This window comes from Chaetodon auriga, chromosome 17 (genome assembly GCF_051107435.1).
Source record: "Chaetodon auriga isolate fChaAug3 chromosome 17, fChaAug3.hap1, whole genome shotgun sequence".
NCBI classification, from domain to species: Eukaryota; Metazoa; Chordata; class Actinopteri; order Chaetodontiformes; family Chaetodontidae; genus Chaetodon; species Chaetodon auriga.
This window is the reverse complement of record NC_135090.1, coordinates 16,149,044-16,172,204: the sequence shown is the minus strand read 5'-3', so window position 1 is coordinate 16,172,204 and position 23,161 is coordinate 16,149,044. Positions and strand designations below refer to the sequence as shown.

Genomic DNA, 23,161 nt, shown 5'->3' with positions numbered 1-23,161 from the left:
TCATTGGGAGTTTCCTGAAAAGCGTGTAATTTAGCTCTCAAAAGTAAAAGCAGTGTTCAATTAGTGCAGGACAGAAATGCTAAGATAGCACAAACAAGAACACTTTATTCAGAGCACAGCAGGTCAGCTGAACATGCAGAATATGCAATTTGTCTAGAGGTAAACAAACAAACAGGAATAATAAGATTTCTAGTGATAATTAATGGTAAATAATTATTGATGTGGGTTTAAATGGGGCTGTTCTTACAGGGACTGATGATGCCTCCACAGTGATTATCCTTTTGCTGTATACAGATGAGTTAAGATGATTTAGCTCACCTGACAAAATAAGCTGAGTGTAAATCATTTTGAGCATAAATAGCATGATGTCCAGTACAGTCATGCCTTCTTTTTATTGTAACACGCAGTTAAATGGTCATTTAAGCAGCAGTGCAGCTATAGAGAAGTAAATTACCATGTTGACTAATTGCCTTTTTTCCTTTTTGCCTCAGCTGTATTTCAGTATTGGATATGACTGTAGCCCAATGCTGCCTTGCAAACGTTTTCAGATTAATTGAGAAATTGTTCCCCCATAACACCGCTGAGGAAATGGGTCACACACGCCCTGCAACAACGCGTGTGCGCGGAGATGAAACTGAGCCCGCAGCAGGCGCCGCCTCTCGGGGAGCCTCCCACCAATGGACTCGCTTCTGAGGCGGGACGATGACTATCCGATGTGTTGGCAACAGGTTGCACTGGCAGCCGGGAGGGAGAAATTTCCCGATGTCCTCGGTTCATTGAGTAACATCTTCCTCATCCCACCAAACAGTGTAAGAGAGCCGCCGCTGCTGCTGCTGTGAAGCTGACACGGGAGTCCTGACTGAGGAGGCAGGAACATTTTGGCATTCGGATCATCTTTACAGGTGCAGTAGAAGAAGTATCACAGTGTGGCTGTTTACACAGCTGCTGCCTGTTTACTGTACATTCACTTTTGTGGGGAAAGCGCTGAGTGTCTGAGCGACCTGCTGTAAGCTCTGTTGTGCTGAGCGGGCGCTTTAGCGGAGACACCTGTGGCTCTGAGACTGGATTTGGCAGCCATGCTCAGGTCTCTCCTGCTCACCATAATGACCGAAATCAAGCATCTGGTGAAGGGAATGCTTCTGTTGTTGGCTGACATGTTTTCAAAGGTTTGGTTGCGGCTCTCTGTGTGTGTGTGTTTGTGTGTGTGCGCGCGCGCGCTGCTGCCTATAATTGGATCCGACTGCGCTGCGTAAAGAGGATATGAGAGGTTATTATAGAAGGTAAAGGCTTCAAATAGGATGCGCTGGGAGGCAGGTGGGTCTGTTGATCACCTTGTTTTTCTGCCTGTGGTCCCAGTGGCGCGAGTAAGTAACCTATTGGTGGTTTCGACGCGCGCGCACCGATACTGACTGACTGGATAGGTGGGTGTGACGCAATTAATCCAGGAGCAGACAGGTGCTTAGCAGGATGCTCTTACTATGGGTTTTCCTGTCGACATCGTCTTTATTCGACACATCTACATGAATTTATCAGTCAGGCTGCGTAAATTATCTAACATCTGCCAAAGAAAATCATAATGTGGGCTTTGTGTTGGTTGGGTGGCTGTAATAAAAAGTCAGTTTAGCCTCTTATCCTAGTTGACAACCGCTTTCTCACCAGCTGTTGGAAGGTGTTGCTGTTCCCTGATCTGTTTCAGTTACATTCAAAATAAATTGCTCCAGAAATAGCCCTGACCTGAGATGAGTGCTCCGGGGCAAACTTGGAGCTCACTCTGAGGTGTTCAGGTAAACATGTGGCTCTAATGGGGGCCTGGTGTGAACATGGTGTTGATATTTTACACAAGGGACCCTCCGCCTACCTCTCCAACACAGCCCACAGGAACAAGAATGATTGCATATAATCTTTTTTTTTTTTTTTTTTTTTTTTAAGAAAATGTACTATAATCACCCCAAAATAAATGCTAAGTATTAAAATTGCGCGTTTTTAAAATGTGAAATAGGCCTCTATTATGATTTCGTGACTTTTATTGAAATCGTATGGTGATCTGTTCATAGTGTCTGAATCTGAATTATTTATTCCAAGCAAATTCTACTTAAAAACTACGGCAAAATTAGTTAATCAAGGTTCTGTTTTGCACAGGTGAAGAGTTACATCTGGTGTAATGCATAACAGTCAAACACAGTTCATTGCGTTGAACACCATTTCGATTGAATCAGATGATCATGTGCATATGTTTGACAGTTTATGATGAATGAATTTATTTCACAAGCACATCCATTAAGGTTGCAACTAATGGTTATTTTCATGATCAGTCAATCAGTTGGCTGTAAAATGTTTTGTCCAACCAACGGTCTAGATTATAATGATTGTAAACTTTCATGACAAATCCATCAATCAGCAAAATATGTTAATGTTTATTGATTAATCCAATAGTTTCAGTCGACACTGATTTGGACCAAATGACCCAGCACCGCAGTAACCCGTCTTCTTGTTCAGATACCCGAGGGGTAAAGAGAAAGTGTGGGAGAGAGTTGAAGATGAGACGTGTGGTAGGAAGCAGAGGGAGGGCGCAGGAGCAGAGGAGCGGGAGCAGAGAGGAGCGTGAGCAGTGCCTGCTGGGTGAGGAGAAAGGGAAGAGCGATGGCAGATAGGCCCGTTGGGCGACATTCCTGTCTCTGTTGACACAGCCAGTCCTTGTGACAAGAGAGAGAGGAGGTGAACCAGTTGTCACCAAGCAGTGCTCGGCTCCTGGCTGCTGAATGTCTACAACAACTGAGCCTTTGTTGAACTTTACCTGAGAAAATGTTTACACCTGGGAGCTTTCTGCGTGACCAGTGATCCACAGCTGAGCGCCGAGCACCTTGGCTATGTTAACACAGATGATCATATAATCCCTTTTTAAGAGATTTTCCAACATACTCAGGAGTAGCACAGTTTTTTTTTACCCTGCAGCTCATTCTTTTGATGTCCAGCATGCAACACAGTCTGCAAACCCGGTTGCTTGTTGTTGGGAATTAATTTGTTTTTGTATTTTTCAGTCCCCAGTTTGTCGTCTTTTCATCAGTCTCTTCACTTTTTATTTACTGCCTGTTTTCTGCATGTGTAGGCTTTACACTTAACGCTGCCCTAGTTCTCAGTTTCCTCTTAATCTGTCCTTATTAATACAAATGCAAACCACGCGCAATGCCGAGTGTAAGGGAACCTCTGGAATCCTAAGAATGTTTTTTAGCAAAGACAAAGGCCGACTTTGAGTCACCGACCTAACCTCGTTGCCAGTTGAGGTGCTTTGTGTTACACTATAACCAGCTGCCAGTTAGCGTCGGTTACATTTTAATTTGCGTGAGAGACACATCTGTGAGTGCTGGAGGTGTGGACAAAGGAATCAGACTGGGGTTGAAGTATGATGATGAGCTCTTCAAAGCAGCTTTAACAGCGCTTGAATGCAAACAATGCTTTCATGTGACAGCAGCAACAGAAGTGTTTTAGCGGGATTCCACACCTCTTAGTGCTTTCCTGCCACTTGTAGAGACACTGAGAGGAGCGATGCTTATAAGATGGACTTCCTCCGACCAGATGGGGTATGCACAGCAGGTTTGTGCATATGCCTGTGCACACCCTTGCATGTGTGTATGTGCTCACACTCCAGCCGGTGTGTGTGCCTGCACAGCTCAAAGTAAACAGTCTACGCCTGAGTGACTCTACTCTGAAGTCTGGTGACCGGGGAGACTCTGGCAAAGGCAGAGAGAGGCAGAGAGGGGAGGCCCATTCCTGACATAGCCCCCAGTGTTTAATGCTCCACAGCGTCTGGACAATAGGAGGAGTATTCACCTTCTCATATTCATCACTGAGCTCATTTTCAGAGCTTATAAGGTGGATGCGTTCTGCTAACGCTGCAGCTGACTGAGTTGGTGAAATCTAGTCTGTAACCCCTGCAAATATGTTGATAATGGATTGATGGTTTCAGTAATTTTTCAAGAAAAAAATCCAAATTTATACAATTTCCAGCATCTGAAATGTGAAGATTTGATGTTTTTCTTTGTCATGTATGATACAACAGACTATGTTTGGATTTTGGACTGATGGTTAGATAAAAAAGTGAACTGGTGAAGACTAATCAAGGAATAATGGTCAGATTAATCGATACAGAAATTATTGTTAGCTGCAGCCATGTTAGGATCTAAAACAATGATAAAGATTCAATGTCATTTAAAGAGGCTCAACAGCTGTGTAGTCTTTCACTTCAGTGTAGTCGGAGGAGGACCAAGAGACAAAATTGATAAAGGAGTGATCAAAGTCAAAGCAACACAGGCCGAGATATCCTGATCTTTAATATGGGTGAAGCTCCAAAAATGTTGGATCCTACATTTCCCGTCTCACTACGAATAGCATGATTTTGTCTGCTAAATGCTCACGTCTTTCAAACACTATGCCTCTGGTGTCTAACACAGACTTTCTTTTATACATTTTCAGTCTCCCGTGACAAACAGAGGTAACCCTTGGGACATCATCGGGTTTGTTTTCTCACACTTTAGAAAGCTCATCCAGAAACACGAAAGACATTATGCAACTTTTATCGCAAACTGAGTCGTGCTGAGTCATGATTTTACGCGTGAAGGTCAGTCGGCTCGTCCTCATTCTTTCTTTTCTCTATCAACAACCTTCACACAGTGCTGGTACAGAAAAAGACACTGAACACATTTGTAATAATGTTAATAGTAATGGTTGAGCACCAGTTGATTTTCTTTGCTCGTGTTTCTTCTGTGCAGCCTTTGGTTGAAAATCCGGTTGTAGGTCTGGTTTTGTTTATAGCTTCAGTACTTTCGATACTATCGTATGTGTATTGAACAGAGATCGTGTCGTTTTAAACACATGGTATTGAAAAAGTGGCGATACTTCTGACCTTTCAACACACATTGTCAGTATCAGGGCTTCTTTTGCTACTGTGGCCTCCAGTAGAGCAAACATTTCAAGTCAAACACATACACACCTACTGTATACAGTCCTTGTTCCATTTAGATCTTTGTCTACCTGACTGCTTTCTGGCTGTTTGAATACATACCGAAAACTCAGTGAACGAGTGAACCTCGTGTCCTTTTTTGTGTCTTTAATGATAGTTGGATGAAAACATCAACACAGTTAGCTGCCTATGTAAACTAGAGGCAACATATTGATTACTTTGTTCCACCCACTCACGCTCCTATTCTCGGCTTCCCCTGCCTTCCGAACACACCCTCTGACGAAAAGTAGGTCTCAACCTGCACGGAGAGGCTCTGAGTGCCCCGGTGGCGTGTTTGACATGACATGAATACAGTTTCTTCTGGTTGAGAAGGAATTACACCTGCAGAGCAGCCAGAGGTGATGTCTCCTTCATCAAGATATACCAGCAATCTGATGCCTTAGCCGAGTCAGAGTAACTCCACCTGGGAAGAAGTGGGAAATTTACACAAAAGCTAAGAAACTGTATTAAGGAGATAGACATGCAGGTTTAAAGGTGGCATCTGAGAGAGTACTTATAATGCCTGGGAACAGACAAAAACAAAGAGAACTAAGGCACATCTTAACAGTGCAAAGGTTGAAACGAAGAGTCTGAGTATGTCGTTCTCTCCAGGTCTCTGTTGTGGAACAGATAAAAATAAGGGCCTCAGCACATACACATGCATGGTTAGTTTTCTCATTGCTTTCAAAACTTGATCCACTGATTCACCTGATTTGCATTTCTGCTCTTTCTCCCTCCCTGTCTGTCCAGGCTGCTTGCACAGAAACCAGGAAGTCAACATGAGTACTCTCTCCACTGACAGGAAGCCCCATGTGGACTATGGCGTTCAGATCCGCTTCATCAAGGACCTCGATGACACAGGTGGAGGTTATCCCGACAAATCCAAAGGAAACAACACTGCAGCTCCTCCTTCCAATAAGTATGGGGTGGCAGTGAGGGTTCAGGGGATCTCTGGGCATCCTTATGTGGTCCTGAAAGATGGTGAGAAAGGTGACTCTTATGGAGTTCAGCTCAACACTCCCACCCCCAGCTCAGGGCCACCTTCACCTTGCAACAGCTTGCCCAAAATGAATAAAGAGCCTGCAGAAATCATAAACCCATACAGCCCTGCTGTAAACAGCACAGCACACTCCCCTGTTTCTGCAGCAGAGGATGAGGATGGAGAGATTTTTGGGAGCCCTCTTAAAAGACCTCCAGGGGACGGTCAAGCAGGAACACAAGGGGAGGAGGAGGGTGGAGCTGGCAGAGAAGGACGGGCACAGAGGTCAAAAGCTGAACCCCAACCCAAAGCAACCGGAGACAAAGCGGAGAAAAACAAAGATTGGACTTTTAATGACGGTTATAATGAAGCAGGGCTGAAACCTGTCAGATTAAACGGTGCGGGACCCAGAGGGGCCAAGCAAACTGGCCCTGGTTTCACTGGCTCTTTGGGCAGATACACTGCGAAAGGTAAAAATACCCCTTCAGAGTCACAACCTCCAGCATCATCTGATGGCGAGCCCGTCCCAGCAATCGACACCAACTCCCTGGCTCCCATCAACAAGCTCATCAGTAAGTTCAACAGTGGGACAGACAAGGCCCCACAGACGAGGGGCCGCTCCGGAGCCAGGCAGCGGCTCAGGTTTGACGAGACCAGGCGGTCCCGAAGTCTCGATGCTCGAAAAGAGGTTCAGCCTGAGGTTTCCCTTCCCTCTCCCAGCTCTCCCACTCCCAATCCTTACGCTGTTCCTCGGTCTGCCTCCTCCAATCTGCTGACGTCATCTGCCCCAGCGAGCGGCAGCCTGGGAAGGAGCCCTGCATCAGTTGCTCAGGTGACAGCACTCGAGGCCCCTAAACCGAGCTTTAAGTCACCAGGGAAGTTTGTTGCCAAGGACCCCGCTCCAGCTGTGGCAAAGAAGCCTGTGAGTACCAGCTATTGTGAGGTTTGGAGTGATTTGCAGGTATTAAGTTGTCTCTTCGTTCTGTGCTTTACTTTGCTGCTCTCTGTTTAAAGGAGATACCTCCGAGGAGCCTGAGTCAAAGTGCGGGGGTCATCAGTGGGGAGGAAGCTCAAGTTAAACAAGCAATTTTCAACATCCTTAAAGATGGGTAAGTAAACTGGTACAATGAATGTCTACAGTCATTGTTACTCATGGATACATGTGATTTTCCAAGCTAATCCTCTGTCCACTGTCTCCTGATCAGCACCAGCGAGAGCGAAGGATCCCTCAAAAGAAAGGTCAACCTCCTCTACGAGACGACCGGCAGTTTAAAGGTACGGCAAAGCCTTGAGATTTCATTTACTGTGATTGAGGTGAACAACTAGCAGCAGTACTTGCTTTAAAAGTGCTAGCAGGATCATTTGTTTTTGTTTTGCAGCCATCTAAGCTAAAAGCTTGCCAATTTGCAAAAAGCTTGGCAAAGCATGCAGGCTATGTATATCTATATACAGTAAGACCATTGCACGAATCCATGGTAGCACATAATCTAATTAGCTTTTGAGTTGTGTAGCTTCAGCATGTTGGTCTGAGCGTCTCCTGCTCAACAGAGCAGTTCTTGTAATGGAGCTAACAGATGGTTGGCAGCACGTCCTCTTTTCTGAGGATATGAAGTTTTCTACTTCATTCACTTGGTCTCCGAGGATCCTCTTTTGGCAGGCCAAAAAATGCAAAAATTAAACAGCATGCTGAGTATTCCTCTGTCAGTTTTGGCGCCATCTTTGCTCCTTTGTGCTCCTGTGACACCTTATTAAAATAGATTGCCATGGTTTTTATGAGCACAAGCACGCTACTTCCTTTAAATTTGCATCCTTTTGCATAAATCTACATGCAGAAGTTATTCCTTTGTGTCCTCGGCTTCTTACATTACATGCGCTTGATTATGTATGATCCCTTGTTATGTGCTTGTGACCACGGCTGCTTGTGAATCATTTGCCCGTCTTGTCTCTTGGCAACGACGCACCTGCAGAGGAAAGCTGTTGGGGGATCAGTGTGTGTTGAGAACGCAATCATTGAGAGCCATCAATAATTGAGTTGGACTGGAACCCTGCACCAGCTGGGGGTTGGCTTGCCGGATGGGACAGATCCTTCTCGGAGGGGTTGTGTTGTACAAAAACCTCCCTGTTTTTCAAGGCGGTAACCATGCTGTCCGCGTTGGTACATTCAGTGGCTAATTTCTCTTCCAGCACTCATCTCAGGCTCTTCAGAAGCGCTAACAGCTACTGAAACATCCACAGCCGACATCAAGCTGCAGGATGAAGGGGTTTACACAGTTTTTTTTGGCCCGAGGCTATTTATTCTCCTCTGCCTCTAAACCAAAACATTGGCTTTTGTCTGTGTAAAGCAACAACATAAGATCAGAGCAGGATCAGAGGAGTGCATGTTATAATGGGCTCATCCAAACACTGTTTTGGTGCACATGCGATACAGCTATGTCCAGATTAATCTACTGAGGCACGTTTAGCCTTTTATTTCACAGAGTTCTTTGCATTTCCAAGTGTATTGCAGTGTAATGCAAAGCAGGGTTCACATTCCCTCTGCACCACTGACGTCTGAGGCTCTCTCTAAGTGCTTGTGGCATGTTTTGACTGGTTTAATGCAGTGTTACCAGTTAATGTGTGTCAGTGGGAGAGTGATGGGGTTAATGCTCAGACACCCTGATTGCTCCCCCGGTTAACTGAGGATCAGATGCCGGTGTGTTGGGTTACTGTAGTCCTGGACAGTGATGTATGTGTGTGTTTGTGTAGAGACTGAACACTCATCACTCGTGTTTGTTCAACATTACAAAGCACCGGTTCACAACCTTTTTGGCTTGTGACCCCTTTAAACAAAGCTGTGTCTTACTCTGACCACTCATCAGTTCGCACATGTTAACAGGCTGTGACAGTTTCAACTCGATTTTGCTTTATTTGAATAGATTTGCAAAGGAGGAGGACCTATTTTGGGGTCAGTCATGTTCATTTTACCTTCGGACGATTTATGTGACTCACAGTTGGAGCTCCTGGTTGAACTGAAGCTCTCCTAGTTCAATTCTGATCATAAAATATCAATAATTGCATGAGAAAATATCTGATTCTTTGAGAAAAGGCTTTAAGTACAAGTCTGTGTATATAAAAACTTGAGAGGATAAGTTCATTTCAACTCCCAGGATGCATTTCGACAAGAAACATCCAATCATCGAGCTTAACATGATGTTACACGTGCCACTAACAGTGAGTGGAAGGTAACGGTATGAGTGATTTTCTCAGAAACAAAGTTGAGATAATTAAAATCCATGACCATAACATGAGGTCGTTGAAAACGCTTTGCAAGTCTATACGTTTTAGGCGCCTGAAAGAGTAAAAATATCCAAGAATTGATAAAAGAAAGCCCAACAAAAAAACACATTTTGCACAAGAGAAACTGTTCTTTTCTTTTCTGCCTCACTATTCAAGCATCTCATGACCCCTGGACTGAAGTTCAAGCTCAAGCTGTTATTTTAGAGGCTCTTCAGGCTTTACTTGAACCTCCTTTGCATCCTCTGGTATTTATGCTTAGACTGCTAATGCGTTCATCAGGGCAGGAGAGTCTCCCTCATTGTGCATGATTAATGCACATAAGTATACAGCTGATGCAATTCACTCAAAGTGCTTATACATATTCTCAGTTATGTTATCTTCTGTTAATTATCTCTTGTGAGGACAGCGAGAAGCTGATATGTCCCTGAATGGGATTATCTACAAACTGTCCTGCAGGGAATGAAAAGAAAATGAAACAAATCTGCACAAAGTACATCTTCATGATCCATCGCTGATAAGTATCAGCAACGTGAGGTGCCCCGAGGAGCACGAGCGTCCGTGATCCTCGCTTTGTCTCTCTCTTCTGTTTCTGTGTGTGCATCCCTGTAATGAGCGTGTAGGAGGATAAGAGAGGTTTCATGGGCAGAGGCTGCGCTTATACCTCCTTTTCAGTGAGAGGGAGCCTTGACGAACGGCGGAGCGGTGTGGGCGACGTCGCTCCGGCTCTGCTCCCCTGCAGCCTGTCAGAAAGAGTTGTTAGTGTGGGGAGGCTGTCTTTTTTTTTGACGACGTCTGAGCGCACTGGCAGGGCCTGTTCTCCCAAAGATTTTTTGACTGCCAGAAACTAGGGCAAGGAATCCAAGGCAGGGTTTTCTTTTTCTTTTAAAGTTTCCAGCGATACAGAGCGCATTATGTATTTGCAAGGTCGACAGTGACACTCTGTTGCAAAGTTTCCAGTCCTCCTCTCGATGCCTTTGTGCTCTCTGTTTGTCCTCTTTCTCTCTGTGTCACCCTCAGTCTCTCTGTCTGTGTGTGTTTGTGTGTGTGTGTGTGCTTGCGTGTGTGTGTGCGTGTGCGTGTACGTTGTGCAGAAGCAAGGATCTGATGCGAGCTTCAAAAAGGGGAACCTCGAGGAGCTTCAGGAGCATCTCAGTCGCTGCAAGAAAGAACTTCAGCAGGCCCATGACGAGTAAGGACACATGTGCGCATGTGTGTGTGGTTTTGCATGTAGAGTGTCAATAAGTCAATATATAACATGTGTGTTTGTTACAGACTGGCTGAGGAGCGTATGTCCAGAGAGGTGGCGGAGTCTCGTCTGCGCCTACAGGAAGACCAGCTGGCTGAGCTTCAGGAGGAGCTGAGGAGGGTTTCAGAAAACTCACCTCACTCGGACTCACTGCAGACGGTAGGTCCCACACGTTCACACACATAAAACCTCCACACACTTGCAGAATAAAACATTGCTGCATTTCTACCTGACTGTCTCTTTCTGCAGGATGTGATGACTCTGCAGGCCGACCTGGCTGAGGCCGTCATGCTACGACAGCGCCAGGAGGAGACTCTACGCCAGCGGGAGCGGGAGCTGACGGCCCTGAAGGGGGCGCTAAAGGAGGAGGTGGAGTGCCATGACAGAGAGATGGAGGCCCTGAGGGAGCAGTACGGCCAGGACATGGAGAACCTGAGGAGAACCATGGAGCAGGTCACCCAGGTGGAGGGCTCTTACTTTAAGTCAGTCTCATTAAACTTGACTGTGTTGTGACCCATAAGTCAGAACTCAGTTTTCCTGGGATCTGGTGGAGGTCTGGTGGAGGTTGAACTGTAGTGCAGCAGTGGTTCATTATGTAACAAAAAACAGGATTTTTGAAATGGATTCATCTGTAGATGTCAGTATTTCAGAGTTCAGGCTTAACTCATTAGCAGAAATGATTAAAAAACACTGACGGCAGAGATGAAAGGAGTAGAAACTGTGCAGCTGAGACAAAGAGACTTTGAAAACTGTCTCTTCCCATATCTGACTACATGACAAGAATATTGATTAGTAAAAGAATTACACCACTGTAAAATGCTCAGGTTGTTTGATGTGAGTTCTGCTGTTGAAAAAAACACTTCTGAACTCAGACTTCTCACTCATGTACTACATGTACAGCTACTGTGATGAAGGAAGAGTGTGTTTTTGACCAGATGAACCCTGAGAGGAGATTTTTGTCTCAGTGGGAGTAACTGGTCCAATGGTTTAGTACATCTGATGTCAGTGAACCAACATAAGTAACTCAATAAAATTAACAAGGGACAAGCCATGAATAAAAGAGCTTTAAAGAACAAGTCAGCTTCTTTCTATGCGATCTTTAACAAAATCCATTTTTGCCCTCCGGAGAGTCTTATGGACTTCTTCTAAAGCATTTATTTCTTAAGAGTCTTGGTACACAATAGGAGGTGACATGTCTTTAATTTTAAGCTTTTGGCAGTGTGTGTTAGAAGTCAACATAAACTTGTACACTAAGACACATTTTCACTTTTTTTCATGTGATAATATTGTGCCGGCATCAAGCTAAGAGCCTGCAGATTGCAATGCAGTCGAGCTTTGACAGCTGCAGCAAAACCTGCGATGCAGCATTCACCATGTCATTTCCCAGTTTCTGATCAGTGAAAGGATTTTTAGTTACATCACAGTCTTCTCATGAACTCTTGAGACAGAAACACTCAGAACATTTTTTTTTTCTTTTCAGAGTATCTCTCTGTGCAGGTGTAGCAGGAGAACAGCCAGGTTATCCCTGTCAGGCAGTTTGTGCGTCCTGCATGCGTTAATAAGGCGATATTAACTTGTGCTTTGATGTTGCATCCACCCCAATTATACATCCAGGCTTTGTCTTGTCATTCTGTTTTATGTGTCAGCTCGCAGTCAGTGTTGGAGCACTGAGTCAGGGTATCATAAGGTCAGGCTTAGCCCAGTGTGCAGAGTTAGAAAAGAGAATTCTGCCTCTTGTGATTGCAGTGTGAAACTTTTCCAGTTTCTATTGTAGAGTTTCCGCCAGTGGACTATTTTTGTAGCGCTGCACTGTAGGATGTGGTGTAGAGGAAATTTGAAGGATATAGGTAGATACAGGAATAGATCATTATGCATTTTGAATTTAGGATACCGTTAACAGCAGTGTCAGAAAAAAAGCAGCATGAGCCGGAGAGCAGGAAATAAGCAGACAGGTTGGCAGCAGTTTTTGATGCAGTGATTTATTTGGCGAGAGGAGGATTAAAGAAGTCGGATCTTTTCTGATGTTTCCTGGTGTTCTTTCTTATGTAGAGGTATTTCATAGAGGTTGAAGACAAGCTGATGAAGGCATACAACGAGAAGATCTCTGCTTTTCTTTCCCCTGGTGCTGAGCATTTGCTTGACAAGGAAACTGAACAGAAAGAAAATGTGATAGATTTGGGTGCGTGTAGCTCGCTGTTATGCACTGACTCCCTCCGCTCATTTTTCTTTTCTTTTTTTTTTGGTGGGTTTGTATGTGGCCACCATGCAGTCCCAGGACCAGATCGAAGAGGAGAGGGAGAGGGTGAACGCCTCCATACTGACCCTGGAGGAAGAACTGGAGAGCTGCAGAGATCAGGGAGAGCAGTGGAAGAGGAAGCTGGACGCCACCACACAGGAGCTGCACAACACCAACCAGGAGTTAGTGTCTATAAGTCCAATGTTTATGTAATTCTGTTCTTTATTGCACCGCATATGAAATGATGGCCAATGACCTTAACAAATATCATCAAGAACCAGTTTGTGAGTCTGTTCAGGTGCCACCAAAAACACAGAAATACTTTGACTTTGTGCAAATCAAGCCTGAATACACAGACTGTATGTTTTTGAGAGTCTGACTTAAACAATTAAAAACAACACTGTATAAGCACGAAGTAACATTCAAAGACCATGAATATGTGGATAAACCAATGTTCATTTTAAAGACCTCAGATAGAGGCTTGTTTTCTCAGCTCTCTTGCTGAACTAAACTGATTATGGAGCCATGGGATGACTAACACACTCCAGCCACCTCCTCCAGCCAAGTGCTCACTGAAAACTTCACTTCTGTATAGTCTACGTGGATATACTGAAGATACTGTTTTTGGTTCAGTCCTGCAATATCACATTTCTATCGACTTATTTTTAATGCATGCACTCTTTCGCTTGACTTTTCACTCGGCAGGAGCAGGAAGCGCGCCAGCAGTCCAATGTGAGAGAGAAAATCAATCTCGCTGGGTTTGGTTTGAGTAGGTTTAGCCGGGTTTCAAATCAGCAAATCTGATTTTGAGATATGTTCCCCTGAAATTCACTTGAAAAGCTGGCAGATATCAGAGTGGATTTTGTATCTGATGGCATCTCTTTTGATCATCAGATCGGTGATCTCCTTACTAACAGTAATCCAGCGATAATGAACCCAATCATGTCAAACGTTCAAGCGAATCAACATTCAGGAATTCACCTAATTGATTTTATCATGTTGATCAATCATTGTTTTATTGTTTATCCAGTGCAAACAGCACAGTTCCTGATTCAATTGCAAACAAACACAATTGATTGTGAATAAATTAGTAAGGAATGCACCTAAATTTAAGGTACAAGTGGTCTAGTGTAGTAGTTTTTACTCATTTGTGCTTTCTTTGTTGTTTGTCACTGCTGTCTTTGGTGTGTGCACAAGTGTGCTTTTGGCTTTGCAGTGTGTGTGTGTGTGTGTGTGTGTGTGTGTGTGTGTGTGTGTGTGTAAATAGTTTATAGAGCATCTGTTACCACTGTGTGTTCTTTAACATCTACTGTCTTTCCAAAGGCTGCTGAAATCCCGTTTGGAGAAGGAAGAATTTGAGGACAAGCTGAAGGATCTTCAGGATTCACTGCTCACCATGAAACAAATGCCCGCATCTGACGAGAACCGTTCTTCAGCAGAGGTAATTCAGACATCAGTCATGAGGCAGATTATGCGTGGGTGAAAAGCAGGCATTGATCTCCTGTTTTACAATATGTTTATTCTTTTTGGTCTGTCAGAACAGTGACTGAAACTCGAGTTATTTCATTCATTTTTCCTCCAAGAAATCCACACTTGCATGCCCCGTGCTCACATTAACACTTTGTTACTCCTCTTCCTCACACACACATTATTCATCTCCGTTTTCTTGTCCCAAGGAGCTTCAGCGTTGCCGTGATGAGCTGGACTGGGCTCACGCCGATCTGGACAAACAGAAAGGCGAGTTGGACGAGAACAGGGAGGCACTTCAAGCCCTGAAGAAAGCCAGCGGAGAGAAAGAGGCCGAGCTCCTGTCTGAGATCAGCAGGTTGAAGGAGCAGTCGCAGAAAGACAAGGCCGAGCTGGAAAAGGCCCTGGAGAAAGCAAAGGAGGTGACTCTATGGAAAAGAAGTTACAGTTTTGACAAGACAAGAAGAATGCCTCAAGCACAAGGCTTTTAATGTATAAAACAAGCAGGGGATTAAAGCTTTCTTACAGATGAATGTTGGTGTTTTAAAGGAAGGTTCAGGTGCTTATAATATTGTATGCACAGTGATTAAAGTCTGCATGTTTCTCTCTTGATCCACAGTCGCCAGCTCCGTCTGCGGCAAAGACTGCAGTGGAGCACAGCACCAATGTGGAGCTCCAGGAAGCAAACATTCGCCTCAGAGAGAGACTGGCCCGCATGGTAGTGCACACAAAGAAGACACGCAGCTGCACATGCACATATGCATGCAGAGTAATCTAAACAGACATACTGTACAAGAACAAAAGAAATGGCCTCCCACACAGACTCTATTTTCGACCGAGAGATGTGAAGTAAATTAGATCCAACTCAAACATGTAAGCTCTGAAAATAATCCCTCCGAGATAAATTTGCATAAGATGCGCATTGTGCTCATTGGAACAGCGACATATTGCAGCTGCTTTAAGTGCTATAATCTTTTTAGTTTTGATGTGAAATGATCACGTGAAGAGCACAGTCATAGGAAATCATTGCAGGTGCAAAGCTAGTACAAATCAACACATGTTGTGCATACAGAGGAAAATTTTAGACTGGAGTTTGTATGCAGTGCAATGAAGTTTAACTGTACTTTGAATATGAAAAGACGTAGAGGCCTTTATTGTTTGCCGCTCCCCTTATTTTACATGCCAGATAGATATAACAATACAGTGTGCAAAGGCAAATTATGAACTACTTGAAAAATGCAAATGGCTTTGCTGTGTGGGAAATATTGTTCTCGTCTTAACGTTGCCTGATATGATTCGAGACATAAATACCCGCATGAACAACCTTTACCTGCAGCGTGATAGTGATTAAAACCACTATGTGACCCATTTCATCTCCAGACGCGACTTCACTCCAGCGCGCCCCGGAGCTCGGAGGCTGAGGAGGCGGTGGAGGCTCTGGAGGATGAGAACCGCTCCTTGAAGTCGCAGCTGGAGGAGGCCAAGAGAGGATCCACCCGCCTGAGCAAGGAGAGGGACGAGCTGACCCGGCGGCTGGAGGAGAGAGACCTGGAGAAAGAGGCGCTGAGGAGGGGCAAGACTGACCTGGAGGAGCAGAAGAGGCTGCTGGACCGAGCCCTGGAGAAGATTAACAAAGAGGTGTGTGAGCGTCTTGGGTTTAGAATAATGGTTTGCTGATGTGTTGTGATAAAGTCATTTACCACCATCTCTGTCTTTCCATCAGATGGAAGCGATGATGGGAGATTCCCGTCAGTCGGTATCCGCACTGCAGGCACAACTGGACGACTACAGGGAGCGCTCGAGGAAGGACCTGCAAGAGGCCCAGCGCAACAGCAAGGACAGGCTGGCTGAGCTGCAGAGGGCTCAGAGCAACCTCAAGGTCCAGCAGGACGAGGTGAGGACACATGGGTTGAAAAGTGGAAAAGATAAGGGAAGGAAGGGAACCTGTGCGTGTAGGACAAAAGTTCAGAAATTTTATACTATATAGTATAAGGTGAGAAACTATTTGCAAGTCATTATTATGTGACGCATTTTGCTGATTGATGAGAGTTTGTGGAACTGTTTCAGTTACATAGCATTATGTAGCACAGAAAAAGAGCACGCATGGCCAGCAAACTATAAGTTAATGTTAATGTATTTGAAGACAGAAAGTGCATGAAAACAGTCCTCTCCATCTTGTTTTCAGGTTTCCCGTCTGAAGAAGGAGCTGCTGGCGTGCAGCGAGGAGAGAGACAGCGCCCAGTTAGAAAGAGACCTCTTCAGCAACCGTCTCAAACACTTAGAGAGCGAACTGGAATCAGAGAAGAGCACCCACACTGACCGCACCAGGGAGATCAGGGGCCTGGAGGTGAGGCTTGGAGCTCAGCAGTCATGAACCGGGGAATCAAACGTTGAAGCGATTCAAGGATGCAGTGTCCTCAAGTGGAGTTTAAGCGCAAATATGCAATTATCTGCTAATCTGTCTGTTCACAGGATAAGATAAAGACATTGGAGATCGAACTGGATGAGGAGAGGAGCAGCGTGGAGCTTCTGAACGACCGCATCACACGTAGCAGAGATCAGGTGCCACAAAACTATTTGAATACACATGCAAATAAGCAGGAGTCCTTTCTACGTCATCTGATAACAGGTGAACTTACTCTGCCTCTTCCTTCTTCTCTCCTGTCTCGCCTCCCTCCTCTCAGGTGGACCAGCTTCGCTCAGAGCTGATGCAGGAGCGTTCGGCGAGACACGACCTGGAAATGGACAAGAGCGCGATTGAGAGACAGGTACTGTTCGTGCATTCAGCGCCTGCACGTGCACGCAAGTCCGCGGTTGATTCACCTCACTGTCCCCCTCTCCTCCCAGCTGAAGGAGATGAAGTCTCGTGTGGCAGACATGGAGGGACAGGCCCGGCCCTCAGCTGGAATCGCACTGCTGGAAAACAAAATTCAAGAGTTGGAGGAGAGACTACGCAGTGAAGAAAGGTATGACTGAACACACGTGAAAAGTGGAGTCCTGCTTTTTGAGGTGTATTTTAATGGGTTAAAGTCACAAAAGTCAGCACACACACACACTGTCAACACTGAAATACTACTTTTTGGTAAAGCAGCCCTCATCAGGTATTTCACACAGCAAATGTGCAGTATACTGTATATAGTCACAAAGAACAAATCCTAAAGACCCAGCAATCGGCCATTCATAGAAACACCTGGAAAGCAGTGAGAAGAAGAACTTACTTATTACTGTGCAAACTCTGAATTTTTCCATACAGAGAGAAGGCCAGCATCCAGGCTTCTCTGCGACGAATGGAGAGGAAACTGAAGGAGCTAAACGCCACGTTAGACCAGGAGAGAAGTCAGCATGTTGAGCAGAGAGATCAGGTATATGTCAAGATTTGCATACAAAATTGTCTTTAGTGTTTGTTTTCTGCTTCTCTTTGCTGGTTAAATATTAAATTTGGGCGCTCAAGCCGGATCTGACCACTTAAAGGACTAGTTAGACATTCATTTGCTTTGTCGCCGAGAGTTAGATGAGAGGATCGACCATTTAACACATAACATGTCATTTTTGTGTGGATTATACAAGGTATAATGTGTTAATTAGTGAATTTTAGAGGCACCTAAAAGCTGCTGGCTCTACCTTCATATTTAGCATACATGCACAAGTTTGGTATCAATCCTCTCATCAAACTCTCTGCAAGAAGGTAAATAAGTGTATTCTTTTAATGTCAGACCAGTGAAATGTGCTTTTCCATTCTTAAATATTAAACATTTTCCTGTGGCAGTCTCAAGTTTCCTCACTCTGTGTTTGTACCACTTTACAGCTCAACACAGTTTTAATTATGTAGTAAGAGCTATCAATTGAAGCTATTTGACTTACACATGCTGCTTAATCAGTAACGCACTTCAAACAGCTTAACTGCTTCTCTTACAAAAGACTAATCTCATTTGTCCTCCTCCTGACCCAAACCCAACCTCACTCGGACACCAGAACACTCCCTGACCTCCCTTCCCTAACATCTTTCTGCTGCCTTAGCTTTTTTTTTTATGTAGCTGCTCCCCCTACTATCCCACAGACCCCCTGCCTTTAACCCCTGCCCGTCCCTTTCGCTCCCTCGTGGCCCACGTCTTCACCTGTGACCTCCTCTGTTCCCCTCTAACCCCCTGCCTCTCCCTCTCTCCGTCCCCAGCTGTCTCTGCGCGTGAAGGCCTTGAAGCGGCAGGTGGACGAGAGCGAGGGGGAGGTGGAGCGCTTGGAGGGAGTCCGCCGGAAGGTTCTGAGGGAGCTGGAGGAGCAGCAGGAGCTCCAGGAGGCGCTGCATGCCAAAGTGACAGTGCTGGAGACTGAACTAAAGTAAGTTATTGTCCCAGATTTAAGACGTTTTCCAGTCCCAAAACATGGAGCTTTACTGTATCATATCAGTACCATATGATTACTTTACACTAGGTGGCACTCTATCGTAGTGGACACATGCCTGTATTCACAGAGCTGCAATGTGTTAACGCAGAAGAGTTGAGTGAATGTTGTGGGATTTTCTGCTGACTGCTTTCTCTCAGGCGGAAGTCACAGCAGAGTCATCGCACCACTCTGGACTCGACCACTTTCAGCTCTGAGGACGAGGACGGTTTCTATGACACCAACATCACCTCCATCCTGAACGAGAGCCACTTACAAACCACCAACTGCTAAAGGAAGATGACGGCATGAATGAGGAGACCTCGAAAAGATTTTCTTTCCTTTCCTTCAGTGCATACACTCTGTCAGAGAAAGATACTCAGGGCATCAAGGACTCACTTGTGTGAAGAACTCGGTTGCCATGCACTACAGATTTGCCTTGCAGTTGTTCTTGGTTTTATTTTTAGCGCAGCGGTCCAACAGAGACAGGTTGTCAGGATAATTAGATTGCATTTTTGGAGCCTTCAGCTGTGATTATGATTGCTTCAGTATTGTCGTGTTTTAACTGTCTTGACATCCTCTGTTTCTCTGTGATGTTAAAGAGAAGAAATACGATTACATTTTATAAAAGATTTTACTCCGTGTACTTCAACTTCAATCACGCTTTGCTGCGTGCTCTTTGTATCGACTATACTTACTGTACATTACTGTGGCATGGTTTCAGATCAGAGTTCATACGATGCAGACTGGAAAATTCAAACCACTTTTAAACCAAAAAACTTGCAACAACTTGTATATTTTCTCTTCAGTTCGCTCTTCTCTTTTCGCTCCAGTCTTATATCTGTGCTTCCTTACGCATGATAAGTTACTTCTGTCAGTGTTGTTAGCGGCTCCAAGTGTTTCTTTGTGTACTGAAGGTGATGTTTTGTTTTTTTTTTACCTTTGAATGTGACAATGATGGGCCGTTTAAACTGAGCCTGTATTTTTACATGTATTAGCTGTTACTCAAGACAATCAAATATAGTAGCACTCTGTGTCCTCAGAGATTAACCCTCTACCCTAGAAACATTTTCTACTTTAACCACCATGTTTCTAATATGGTTTAATATATTGCGATGTACTAAGCTTGATTTGTGTGCATGTTTTCACTCAAATGCCTTAAAACTTCTTTATTTCACCTCTCATTGCCTCTGCATGTGTTCTGTTTTTGCTGCTGTAATGTTTTAAGTAGTGTTTCCCATGAATTGCTTATGCTCGCATCTATTGTACATTCCTCCTGAAAGAATCATCCACATTTCTCTTTGTTGCACCTGGCTTTCATGAATGTTGATTATAATCTTATGATGATATATTGATGGTGTTGTCGCATTTTAAACACGTCACTTTTAAAATTTCTATTTGAGCAATTACAAGCAAGGATGCTGTTAAATGTAGGATGTGTTTGTTAAGCTGCTGGTAACATTTGAGGTGCGGTGCAGAGCTTTGTAAGTTTTCCCCAAATTTTTGACAGATATTTTAAGTAAACTTTGGCCCTTGTGTACAATAAAAAAAAGAATATTATACTTTTTCCTCATTTTCTTAATCGCTCTATTTAATACTGTGCAATATACACTTCAAGTATTTTTGGGACATTTTAAGCTTTTAAGATAGAGACATCACAGTTCTTAAAAGATGGGTTGACAACTTTTTCAAGTCTGTCTTGAACCAGTATTCAGGTGCCCATATGAACACTGGAACAGGTTTTTCCTACTATAAACACTCCTCGTGTTCATACCAGTCATTAAAAGATCCCGTCCTTGTGAGCTCTCAGTATAATGGGCGTGAAAATCCACAGTCCTCATTTATGCAAAAATATTTATGTGAAAGTGATACATGGCTTCAGGAGAGTGAGTTAGAGAAATCAAGAGGGTTTTTTCCAAACTTACTTACTTAATGGAGGGAGCAAGTAACTTTAGAAAAATTAGAAAACACCGTCTTAACTTTACTTATCCAGACTGATCACATTAGCTTCAGATTACCTTCAGAATACATCTCATGTGCACAAAACAAGAACAGTGGATTCTGTTCTGAATGGCTCACACTGAGAGCACATTAAGGGGATCTTTAAAATGCCAGTATGAACAGGAGACATGACGGCAGCAAGAAAAACCTGTTTATATGGGCACCTGATTTTTGTTTTAATATAAACACTGAAAATTGTGAACCTATCCTTTAACCCTATGAGGGCACCCCATTACACACAGGTTATATACAAGTTTACATATCATCATCATCGTCATCATAATATTACTCTTCCATAGTGTGATTTCTGCTGTGCTATGTGAGCCTTAATAGAGGAGTGTACATCTCAAAGGAGACTCCTTTTTTTTCCTTTTATTTCACAAATGTCTTAAAAAGGTTCCATGTAAATGTGATATTTTATGAAACTGAGAGAGATTATCTTTTTCCATGCTCCTGTAAAAGGAACTTACGGTGACCTACAGCGCAGCTCACCAGTGGGCATGATTCAGGGATTTGCTAAATGACACTTACGCAGGGTGGATGCTTGAAACGTCTTTGAATTCTAACCCATTAAGGATGGTAGCCACATGAACCATCTTATCCCAGGGGTGCGGCCATTACATCACGCCTGCCTGCAGTGTGAACGTGTCTCTGAGGGAGGTGTGCCAGTTAGCGGCAGGCCTGGACCCGGTACAATTAACTCACCCCTCATCCGCACTTCGCTCTATTAAACCTGCCCTGCACCACCTCTACTTCTGTGTGTCCAAACAGGGAAATCAACCTGACGATCACACTTAAAATACCCCACCAACATGGTTTTTACATAAGAGAATCAATCCATACGTCTATGAATGTTACACTAAAAGTACTCCCACAATCCATGAAGATAGTTTATTTAGCAGATTGATATAAAATGTCAGCCTGAAGTAACTGGATAGTGTCACAGTAACAGAGGAAACAGAAGGTCGTGACTCTTTCATTCGTTTTTGTTGTTCACGGAGCTGCCAGATGTGTCCAAATGCAGACACAGCATCTTATACATGTTTTTTGGCATATATATCAACAGTGTTGGGGAGGTGATGGTCAAGAATTTCCACTAAACATAGCATCTGGATGTTGGATTTCAAAAGCACAGGAAGCAGCAGACCTGACATATACTTTGCATTTGCAACAGAAACCAGTTTGAAGTATCAATAAACCGGAGGCAGGTTCACACCTTTACAGGAATACAGAGAATACAAGATCAAGGCCTGCGGCTGTCCTGCTGTTCTGTCCATGCTGCAGGTTTCGCAGCTCTTCCTCTTACCACCACTAACCGATTCAGCCAGCCGGATGGTTCGCTGTCAAAGGGAATTTCAGAGATTGTCTGGAAGCCCGACGCCACGGGTCACTTATCAGGAGATGAATAAAACAAATGAATCTGTGCCAAATGTAAACTGGAAGAGCTTTGTTTACGCCAAGCTATGCATTTTGCCTGGGGCCTACAAAGCGAACACTGTGTCTTTAGCGTTGTGTGTCGTGCAGTATAAACCTCATAGACTTTTGGGTGGCTCATTATCGTCATTTGTTAGTATACTGAGGAGCAGTCAAATTACTAGAAGTACAGCCTCAGGCAGTCCTCAGGTCAAGACACACAAAGCAATGTGACACAGGGAAGAAAAAGTCAGATGTTTGTGTTGTCAGCAGCATGTTCTTTTAGCTCTGGCTGAGTTCCCTCTGAGAGACCCGGAGTCTGTAATCCTTATTTGGTTTACTATAATTACTGAAGACATCAAGCTGTAATCATGACTCCACCTCATCCAGCCTCTCTGTCTGTCTCCTTAACTCACCTTTTCTTATGTCTTCTCAGAGTCTTAAAGTTTCTGTTCTCTCATCTATTTTAAAATCCTACACTACTGAATGACACCTCCGTGAGTATTTTTTTGAGGCACAGTCAGAACCACCGTGTCTTTAATTAGATCCAGTTGTAGTTTAGTGCAGGCAATAAATCACAGAGCTTTTCTTTAGCACATCATGTAATTTGTCACATTGAGAGCGTTACTGGTATGAATTCATGTAGCGTGAGAAAGTGAACAGTGGCTTTCACAGCATGGGTGAGCTGCATTGTTCTTGCTGCTGGTTGTGAATTACAATGACTGAGCTGTCATGCAACTTTACACCAGCATAGATCTCACATGTACACATAAATAACCTTTAATTAGCTCAACGCCACACATACAGAACATATCAACCGCACCAATTTCATCACCGCCGTCTGAAATGTTAAACAGAGCAACTTCATTACATTCAACTCTTTCAGCGGAAACATTTGGTTTAAAATAACAAACACGCTTTACATTGTACAGCATAAAAAGGTGGCTACTGATCTAACAAAGGCCGAACCATTAATCTAGAAACCTGTGCATGTTTACTTTGGACTGGGCTTTTCAAAATGAGCTGCCTTTTGTATTTCTGTCATTCTTGCCGGTAGTGTATTTACCTCACAAAATGGAGCCTCACAAAACAGATGTGCTATATTTGCTGTGGGTTATTGTGTGTCAGTGAGGTGTGCAAAGTGAATGGGTGTCACGGAACAACTGGCTC

At 44.1% G+C, this 23,161-nt stretch overlaps 1 protein-coding gene across 4 annotated transcripts; it reads left to right on the top strand.

Moving 5' to 3' along the window:
* The first annotated feature begins 750 nt into the window (after nucleotides 1-750).
* cgnb (cingulin b) lies at nucleotides 751-20,137 on the top strand. Of its 4 annotated transcripts, none has more exons than XM_076754698.1 (21): nucleotides 788-902; nucleotides 5,747-6,897; nucleotides 6,990-7,084; nucleotides 7,181-7,250; nucleotides 10,343-10,440; nucleotides 10,524-10,656; nucleotides 10,747-10,950; nucleotides 12,767-12,915; nucleotides 13,439-13,465; nucleotides 14,057-14,174; nucleotides 14,410-14,622; nucleotides 14,820-14,918; nucleotides 15,581-15,838; nucleotides 15,924-16,094; nucleotides 16,386-16,547; nucleotides 16,673-16,762; nucleotides 16,885-16,968; nucleotides 17,048-17,166; nucleotides 17,454-17,562; nucleotides 18,372-18,535; nucleotides 18,739-20,137. In XM_076754698.1, the coding sequence occupies exons 2-21, from the start codon at nucleotides 5,776-5,778 to the stop codon at nucleotides 18,869-18,871; spliced, it is 3,618 nt and encodes a 1,205-aa protein (XP_076610813.1). In that variant the 5' UTR covers nucleotides 788-902; nucleotides 5,747-5,775; the 3' UTR covers nucleotides 18,872-20,137. The 4 variants fall into 4 exon arrangements, with proteins under 4 accessions (XP_076610814.1, XP_076610813.1, XP_076610812.1 ...); XM_076754697.1 differs by having other exon boundaries at nucleotides 10,747-10,959; XM_076754699.1 differs by lacking the exon at nucleotides 13,439-13,465 and having other exon boundaries at nucleotides 751-902; nucleotides 10,747-10,959.
* The last annotated feature ends 3,024 nt before the right edge of the window (nucleotides 20,138-23,161 follow it).

What these genes read in the sequence shown, in the direction of transcription:
- cgnb (XM_076754697.1), top strand. Translation starts at nt 5,776, where the DNA reads ATGAGTACTCTCTCCACTGACAGGAAGCCCCATGTGGACTATGGCGTT. An exon ending in CAGCTGTGGCAAAGAAGCCT is followed by an intron (nt 6,898 to 6,989) that starts GTGAGTACCAGC and finishes CTCTGTTTAAAG; the next exon opens with GAGATACCTCCGAGGAGCCT. An exon ending in CCATGGAGCAGGTCACCCAG is followed by an intron (nt 10,960 to 12,766) that starts GTGGAGGGCTCT and finishes GCCACCATGCAG; the next exon opens with TCCCAGGACCAGATCGAAGA.